This window comes from Sipha flava, unplaced genomic scaffold (genome assembly GCF_003268045.1).
Source record: "Sipha flava isolate LNK unplaced genomic scaffold, YSA_version1 314_pilon_pilon, whole genome shotgun sequence".
Classification (NCBI taxonomy): Eukaryota; Metazoa; Arthropoda; class Insecta; order Hemiptera; family Aphididae; genus Sipha; species Sipha flava.
In genome coordinates, this window is record NW_020272994.1 from 312,183 (window position 1) to 322,280 (window position 10,098).

The 10,098-nt window shown below is 30.6% G+C and overlaps 1 protein-coding gene across 1 annotated transcript; it reads left to right on the plus strand.

The window, feature by feature from the left end:
* The first annotated feature begins 3,965 nt into the window (after positions 1-3,965).
* Positions 3,966-6,994, plus strand: LOC112686530 (sorting and assembly machinery component 50 homolog). Its single transcript, XM_025558871.1, has 10 exons — positions 3,966-4,296; positions 4,458-4,526; positions 4,771-4,872; positions 5,000-5,116; positions 5,178-5,389; positions 5,468-5,573; positions 5,874-6,150; positions 6,234-6,391; positions 6,456-6,576; positions 6,644-6,994. Exons 1-10 carry the CDS (start codon positions 4,276-4,278, stop codon positions 6,829-6,831), a joined length of 1,371 nt encoding a protein of 456 aa, XP_025414656.1. The 5' UTR covers positions 3,966-4,275; the 3' UTR covers positions 6,832-6,994.
* The last annotated feature ends 3,104 nt before the right edge of the window (positions 6,995-10,098 follow it).

Consider the following 10,098-nt stretch of genomic DNA (forward strand, 5'->3'; position numbering starts at 1 on the left):
TGCCTCAAAGATTCGTTTGTATAATTATTTATTGTATTTTTTTTTAAATGCAGATTGTAAATGTATCTATCTTTAATAAATAAAAAAGAAAAAAAAGAAATATTAAGCCCATTTGTTTTTCAATCAACGCAACTTGACACTTTATGAGACTAGATAGTTAAGGGGTATGAGGGTTCAAACGTTGGTACGGCTCACGTGAGAATCTATTCACCAAACAGCGAAGTACGGTGTAACAAAAATATTGCAGTCGTACAAATGAAAACGGTTAGTTTATCGTAATATCATATAGGTAGTAAGTGACGAGTACATATAAGATGTGTAAAGGTAGGTACGTTAAGACGTTGATTAAATATAATTAATATATAACTTTTATAACCACCCTTCCTCCCGAAATTAATTCCTATGTACGTCACCGGAGGAGGATCCGGTATCCTAATGACAATAACAATAATGACATTTATCGTATAGAACTGCGAGAACATATTATTTTTCCAGCGAAAGGAGGGGGTGTGGGATAGGACAAGGATACCGTCTTGCCGGTCCGAAGGGCGCCCGCGACCGCGAGCCAATAACAACCGAACTTGGTACAAGAAAATTGTCGCGCAGCGTGTGCGCGGTTGACGGTTAAGGAACGGTGTCCAATGCGCGACCGGCCGCCGCAGCAGGTCGTGCTCTACCGTTTATTTGCGTTTGCCATTGACTGGTGTCCTATCCGCGACTGCAATGCACGACTGATAATTTGTCGTCGCGACGCGCAACAATACCGCGACAAGAGCAGTGTAGCACAACCGGTCGCTCGCATCAATATTTCGGCAATAGTTTTTCACCACAAGAAGATGGAACTTTTTATCGAATCCGTACGTAAATATCCGGAGTTATATGACATTTCACACGTGCAGTATAAAAATGTATTAATCAAAGATGCAAAATGGAAAGAAATTTTTGATTTAAAAATAAGGAATCAATTGGTTTCTTTTTTTCAAGCATAAAATACGAAAATAATAATTCATTCTCTTCCAATTCATTTTCTAGTAAGTTTAAAATTAGTTTATTATTATTTTAAACGCACAGCAACTCATTATCAGACATATTGATATTTTTGTACGTCACTCTTCAATAGACTTCGGCGTACTACTGACGACATTTAGTGGCGGTCTGCGTTTGGACGAATTGCCTTTTTACCCGCTTAATAAAACTAATGCGTTTGGGCGAGTTTCTTATAATGTGTTTGAGCGAGACAATATAAAAGATAAAATTATAAAGATTATTAAGATAAAAATATTATTATATAGGGAATTTTATATCAACCTAATTATGATACAGTCTTATTGCAGGGGTCGGCAACTAGTATAGGTAACTCTATCATATTTTCAAATATCAGTTTGCTTGAACATTGAAAGCGTGAAGTTGTATTGTAGTGTTAGTGAGTTTGTTAAGTTAGTTAATATTATGGGTCTTAAAATTGATTATATTTTGAATACAAAAAGAAATAAACGATGCATTTCAATTGAAAATTATATTGTTTGTGAATCTAACCACTTGAAAAACGGGTCTTTTCGTTTTTGGTGTATTAACAGAAAATGTACTGAGAGTGTTTTAGTGAATTTTAACATTGATAAAATACTATCATTTTCAAATAATAATATACATAATCAAGAACCAACTACTGATCATAATTTAGCTGTTCAGTGTGTTAGAATTGCTATCAAAAGGAAAGTCGAAGAAGACTTACATGCAAGACCAAATAAGATTATACGTAAGGAAATGTAAGACACTAATCTCGTTTTTAAGGAGGTAATAGTTTATAATGTCATATAATTATTGAGAGAATCGGCTTATAGGATTCGTAAAAAACATTTTCTTAAAATTCCAACAACTACTAATGAATCATTTAATCAACTGTTTGAAACTCAAATCGATATTAAAACTAATAATGAACAATTTTGTTTCGTCAATCGAGAAAAACAAATTATTTTGTTTCATGTTCTGAAAACTTAAAACTTCTTTGTGAATCTGAAAACGTTTTTGGATATGGGACATTTAGTTATATCCGTAATGTTATTAGTTAGTTATGTTTCTAATTAATTTTATCAATTATATACAATACATATCTTCAAACATAATTATTACATACCCGTATTATATGCATTTTTGACACCAAAATCTGAAGATCAATATACTTCTATGTGGTTAGAAATAAAAAAATTGTGTCTTGATTTAACAGGTAAAATTATAAATGTATAAAAATGAGAGGGAAAATGGATGAATAAGTACAGTAGCACCTATTAAGACGCTCTTGCTTAAGACGATTTCCCGGCTAATACGCTCATTTTTACGAATCCCTTGATTTTGACATCATTTTGTTCCCGCGTAATAAGATTTCCCGCTTAAGACGCTATTTTTAATTTGTCCTTTGGAGAGCGTCTCAAACGGGTTCTACTGTATTTAAGCATTCCACAATATTAAAAAAAGTCACAAAAACACATTAAAATGTTTAAAAATCACTCACTCAAACGCATTATGACAAATTGCTCAAACACATTGCAATTTTTAAAAATTCGGCCAAATACATTACGCCCGAAATTTAGAACCTAGTACTTACGGTCGATCCCGCATTGAACACCAGTCGGTTATTAGCGATCGAAAAATATAACTGGTCGCCGCGACCGATCGCGGCAACAGGTTACGCATTGGACACCGTACCTTTACGTCAACGGTACATACATCTCGGTTTTGCCGGGACACTACCGGTCTTAACCAAGTGTCCCGGTGTCCCGAGAAAGTTTTTTGGGATAACGATTTGTCCCGGTTTCAAAATTTTACTCAATAAAATATAAAGAAAATTGAAAACAAAAGAAAGGATCGGTTTCTTGCGGTAGAAATTGAAAATCTCGTAACAAAACTTAAGGACATGGAATTATCAATAGAACTATTTTTGAAAGTAAATGCGATGAATTGAATGTACTTTGTTACAACTATTTAAAAAAATAGAACAATTCAAATCAACATGTAACTAATTTAAAATAAATGTTATGGATAACATTAACTCCAAAGACAATAGTAAATTGGGAAAATGTAAAAAAATCAGTAATCTTTATTAAAACTATAATGTCAAATAATATTAATTTTGATGAAGAAATGTTTTCCGAACAATTCAAAATGTTTGAAAAAATTCATCAACAAAATAACGAGTGGCAAATAGAAAATAAATGGATATATATTTTCAAAATATTCACTGATAACAATCATGCATTTTCTGAGCTATTAAAAGTTGTTGAATTTAGTTTTGTTTCGCCGGGTTAAAGTGCAGCTGTGGAACGTGTTTTTCACTGATGAACAGCACACAGACAAATTCAAGAAAATAACTTGATATAAAAAAGGTAGAAGCTTCTTTTATTATAAAAACGTGCTTCAATAATATAATCTTGTGAACAATTCTACGAGTAAATTTTAAGAAACAAGTCTTTATTAAAACAAGTTCATGGATCAGTCAAATATGTAGTAAAATCAACAGAAGAAACAACTCTGGACTCCGAAAGTTCCGAAAACTAAGAATATTAATTATTATTATTATTATTATTATATTGCTTCTATACATAATTCATTAAAAAATATATATAATAATTTATCCATTCAAAATGTCCCGGGTTCGGAAAAATATAATCTGTTAACCCTAGGTTGACCCGTTATGGGTTGGCGCAAGTGGCAGAAGAGGAAGAGAGAGAAAAAAATGTCAAACAAATATTCGACTATTATTAGACGTACGAAACGCGATATGGTAATATTCGGCGGGGACGAGCGGCGTGAAGAAGAAAAGAAAAATTATAAAACTTATCGGGCGCCGTGTGTCGCCGACGGAACGACGGCGGGCGGAGGACCACGACCGTTGTCGGTAGTTATCGGTTGCTGACCGTGTTCTCGATGCGGCGCAATAATAATAATAATAATAATAGAAATACGTCGCTGTTATCAACGTAAGCGGTGTTATCAGTGGCGGCGTAAAAGTGTCAAGGGCCGCCGCCGTAGCACCGCTTGCCGTCGCTGACCTGCTTCTCGCGTCCCAAATGTAATCCGCCCAGCCCGTCCTCGCCCCGTCGACCTTCGGTTCTATGCGTTATCGCCGTAGATCTATTGCCGGAAAGGTCTACGGGTCACCTGCAGGACCCGTCGCTGTTTCCTGTTCCACGGTCCACAGCAGCCTTAATCCTAGTCCAGATTCGACTGAACACAACGCGCGCGCCTGAAGCCGTTACCCGTCACTGTAACCCATCGTTCATGGGGAACCTGTTCGCAAAGGTGAGTGGAAAAGGTCTTCAGATTGTTTCGCCCTTTGATCCGTTTCAATACTTCCCCTGGACATTCAATATTTGTTCAAATTGTATTTGTTATTTACCTACTCATTTGTTGTTCATTATCGTTTGTTATTGTCTAATCCATATTTTTCGTACCGTTTCCAGCCTTACCATGACTTCAATATTAGTAGAGAGTTGTCACTGCAAGATTTTAAATTGCTGGAACATAAGGAAGTGAGTAATTATTTAATCCTTTACCATAGCACAGTAAATAATAATTATATAAATACATGAATACAGACAACACTTGCTACCTTGCGTATGATCTATGCCCTCATTGTTTCGTACAAGTATCAATTCAGTTAAATTAATCAGAAATGTAAAAAAAAATTTCCATTATGTCTATTGTTTTTTTTTTAATCTTATTTCAATTTGGTGCAATTTTTTTCTTTTTTTAAATTTCTATTTTACTTTACAGGCAAGGGTTGATCAAGTGCAAGTACAAGGGTATTCAAAAACAAAAGACTTTATTATTCAATCTTCAATCAACCTAATGTTTTCATCAAATTCGTTTAATAATGTAAGTTTTAAATGTGTATTTAAAATGTATTATAATTAATAAAATTTAATTATTGTGATTGTTAATATTGTAATATAGTTATTATCAGTTTTTGATATTTGAATAAAACATTTTTTTTTTCCAATAGATTATAAAAAATGCCGAAATTGTTCGTAAAAACTTAATGAGCTTAAACTGTTTTGAAAATATTAGTATTAATATAGATGTAAGTAGTGGATCAAATTCAACTCCTAATGGATATAAGGTACTATAAATATAAAATAAAACCTAACTTTCTTTATTTATTAGAATTTTATTAATCATAGGTTATTTTTAATACTCAAGAATTAAAATGTGCTTCAACTATACTTCATTCTATAGCAAGAGATAATGAAGGTTTTGTAAAACTGGGTTTTAAACTTAACAATTTAACCGGTCATGCAAATCATTTTAAAATTGAATCATCACTCGGTAACAGTGGTACTCAAAAATTTGATGCTTGTATTTCTAGGCATATTCCAGGAAGCATATCTTCATGGTTTGTTTGACTTCAATTAATGGATTTGTATAAATTAAATTCTATTTTTCGTTTAACTCCTGTTTTTTTCCTTTTTAGCGCTTCCGGACATATATTTAGAAAAAAATCATATTGGAATGCGGTGCATGGTGTTTTCAATGAATGGGGAACTCTGTTCGATTTACAATTCCTTGCTTCTTATAAAGTACAGTAAATAATCAATTTCAAAGTTGTTTGTTTCAATATTCTATATTATTATATTATTCTACTAATTTTGATAACAGTTTATTTTTTACATAAGCTTTAAATAATTTTTTTTATCTTATAATCAAGTTTTAATAATTAAATAAATATGATTGTAGTTTTAGTAAAGAGAATTGTTTTTTTTCCAAAAAAGCATTAACAATTTTCATAATATTCTGTGATGAAATTTTTTTTCCATATTTTTTTAATATATATTAAGAGTTAAAAAAATGGTTTATAGAAAAATATTTTACTTTTTTAGAGTCATTTCAGTCAAAATCTACAGTTTGAAGGTGTGATACGTGATATTAACATGTTATCTAAAAATAGTCCATTTAGACTACGAGAAGAATCTGGTGTCTCAGTCAAATCTTCTATTAAACATATAACTACAATTGACACAAGAGATTCCAAGGTTCTTGCGAATGAAGGTGCGTTCCTCCAAATGGTCATGGAAGTTGCAGGTTTTGGTGGCGATGTTAAATTTTTGAGAAATTATTTCACTAGTCAATTTTATTCAAAAATTAGTAAAGATGTTGTATGTATAGTTTTTGGTTTTACGGTTAATTCATTAATAATAAATTAAAAATATCTATTTTTTTTTGTTTTATTAAATATAGGTTTTTTCAAGGATCAATAGGTGGAGGTTTCATTACCGATTTAGGAACATTTAAAAAAGTAAATATGATGGATAGATTTTTCCTTGGTGGACCTATGACGTTACGTGGTTTTGAGTCTCGTGGGATTGGTAATCTTAATAATAATATGGCTGGTGTAACGGTAATTAAAAATTTAAATTTAAATAAACAACTATCATAATTAATTATATGTTGTTCAATTTTAGAGTTATTGGGTGTCTGCTATCCATATATATGTAAAACCTCTTTTCGGCATGGAAAGTAACCGTATTAATGAAGCATTCAGGCTACACTTATTCTGCAATGCTGGAAACATATCATTTTTTGGTAAAAGTTATAAATGTTTCTTAATACTATTCATTATTATTTATATAACTTGATTTTTTCTTTTTAGATGAAGATATTAAGACTAATTTCAGAAAAATATTTAAAGACTACAGACTATCTGCCGGCGTTGGATTAGTTGCTCGTGTTGGTAATTCCATAAGATTTGAGTTTAACTTATGTACACCATTTCAATACACAACTGGTGATAGAATAGTCGATGGCTTCCAATTTGGAGTTGGAGCAAACTTTATTTAAAACATTCAAAGAGAATCTCTATTTATGTTAGTTACCTTATAATTTTATTGTTATTATTATTGTTTAACCTGAAAGAAGTATGAAAAGTTAATTTAGATTTAATTTATGAAAATGTTTATTAAATTTAATTAATCAGAAATATCAGTATTAAATTAATTGTACTTAATTTATTGGTCGCTTAGTACTTTATTTTGATGAATGTATTATTTATATCTAAAAAAGAAATTTATACTTGAGATTTCTAGTGACCGATTAAAAAAAAATTACTTTTTAATACTTAGTATTTTATTTCATATTTTATAATGTTTGTATTCTAACATTGTTAAAAAACAGAATGTTCTTAAAGTGCTTAAACCTACTCTGAGGATCTGGGAGCTCGGTGATTGTTGTTGGTGGTCCATAGACAACACCTGAACCCATCATTGCTTCAATGAAATTTCTTCTCGATATTTCTACTGTACACAATTAGCTTTCAGAACTAAAATATGGCTTATAGTTGTAGTTGAGCATTTGTGCTCAATATTGTAGTAAATATATGTAAATATTAGAATATATTATTATTGATATATAATAAGCCACAATATTTTCCTATTTAACAGGTATAAAATTAATTTCAAATTAATTTTAAAATGGGTCTATATATATATATATATATATATATATATATATATATAACATAGATGCTAAATCCATATTTTGGATATTGGCGTTGATGGTAACAAAATCAACTCAAACCTTTCATCATAAATGTAATACATATAAACATGGCTATGCCTAACAATATTTACATTGTATGTTTGTATATTATATTATAGTACTTCTAAAGTATACTTTTGCAATACCATAATATTATATAATCTCGAATGGGACAAAAAATGAATTCTAAGTGTATTAGGTCATTAAGGTTTACATTTATCCTAATGATGTTATTTAAAATGCCTATACGATTCTTTTTCAGGCGCTTCTTTTTATTTGCTTATAATATTAAAAACGTTGAGATCAAATTGCCTATATAACATTGAAGAGCTTTTTTCAGGCGATTTTCTTATTTGCTTAACATATTAATAAATGTTGAGATAAAATTGCCTATATAACATATAAGAGCTTTTTTTCAGGCGCTTCTTTATTTTCTTAAAATATTAATAAATGTTTAGATAAAATTGCCTACATATTAATTTTAAAGACCAGCTTTAAAAGCTATCATACAAAAAATTATAGTTTGATCGCCAAAAAAAGTTCATACTCCTTCTCTGTTTATTTCACGTCTCAAGTAATCTAGTTCACATCATATGATTAATATACACACCATTACACTATTTCACACATTGTTGGTATGATATTATAATTTTGACTATACTGAATAGTATGTATTTAAATATAAATAAATTTCTTATAGTTCGAAGTCATATTGCATCGATGTATGCTTGATTACATAGTTCTTTGCAACCCCGTGTACTAATGTAGCTTCTTGATTATATTAATTATTGAAAACGTCGTAGTTATTACAATTATATGACTTTCAAGAAAGTAATAATCGTATAATACTATACACATATATAATATATATATTATATATAATGAGGTTAGGTTGTTAAGCTATACGGACGTATTGGAAATCACTTGAAACGCCTGTGTTCTGCATTGTATAAATCGCTGTGAACTTCTAGCTGATTACACATCAGACGATTCGAACGCACGCGTTCGCGTTTTAAAATGTTACGAAGAATCGTTTAAAATTAAGTTGATTACACACGAGACTAGCATTTCCCAACTTATGGGTCGCAAAATATTTTTGATTGTGCTGTTCCTAAACTAATGACAAGAAAAATACTTTAACTATCAAAGTATAATAATATGTATCAAAATTCAGTTTTTGCATCATTACGTTAAAGTATATGACAAAATTGTTTTAATAAAATGATTAGTAATTTAATATTATTAAAGCATATGTTACTAGGTTTTTTTTTATGGTAGTCTACCTAACACAAAGAACATTAATGGGCCACCTTAGCTTAAAGATTGGAAAATATTACATTAGACGATTCTGATGCGTGCATCAGCGATTCAAAATCGCGTTCCGCTTTCATATTGGACGATTTGTTTGCGTTTTTCAAAAATACAAAAATAAAAAGCATGCCAAATGTTCAATTTTGTGTAATAAGTTGCATAATAGATTAGTACTGTTGTTCATTTCCTATTGAACATTGAAATGCGTTTTGTTTCGTTTCATATTTTTTCTTTCTCAATATGGAAGTGTTATACGATAACATTTGTTGTTACTGTTGCATTGCACGAGGAACATAAAATATACAAGAAACAGCTACAACACAAAATTAAAAGAAAATACTGGGTTCATCCTTTAAATTTAAGACCAGATAGTGGTCATTTCCATATGACATTTATGATTCTTCATAGTTACCCAAAATAATTCATGAATTATTAAACACTTTAATTAAAATATTAATAAGTGCAACGATTTTAGATATCTTTAGCTAGAAAATTTCGTCTTACGTTATCTACAGCAAAAGATGAATTATGAATGAAATTAAATAAACGCGAGGCAATCACGTTTTAACGGTGTGTGTTGAAACGACGGAAATACATTGGAATCATATAAGAAAAATAATGTTTAATTATAGTTGAAAATAGCGACCAAACGCTCAAAATTAAACATAAGCGATTCGGTGCGTTTAAACGCGATCAGACGTTGCCGAGCGCGTATCTCATTATCTTGTGTAAATATAACAACCCTTAAGTATCCATATAAAACTGCATGTTTAATTTTGAGCAATCAATTGCAACGTCTTTAAAACACAAACGCGTACGTTTCAATTGTCTAGTGTGTACTACTCTAATGTATACACTTTAATGTTGTAGGTATATTTGTTTCAATGATGGCGTGAAAAGTAATTGCCAACGACGATCGACTAATGAGGAATATTAATCAAAGTAATTAGCAAATTACTTTTTGATGTCATCCGGTCGAGTGTAATAAAAAATTATTATTACAAACAATTTTATTGTCCAAAAATTGACCTATTTACCAATACTAAAAAAAAAATATAATATCCTGCGTGGCCGTGTTACAATACAATAATGTATTTGACAAATTACGAGGGATTCAAAAGACTAATCGTCTAATCGATGATACTGATACCATTAACGTAAATATATTCGTGGGAAAGGAATAGTTCGGCGACGAACATCTGCGGTCAAAATATCTCCGACAAAATATCTTGAATACAAAGTATTTCTAGTCAAAAATAT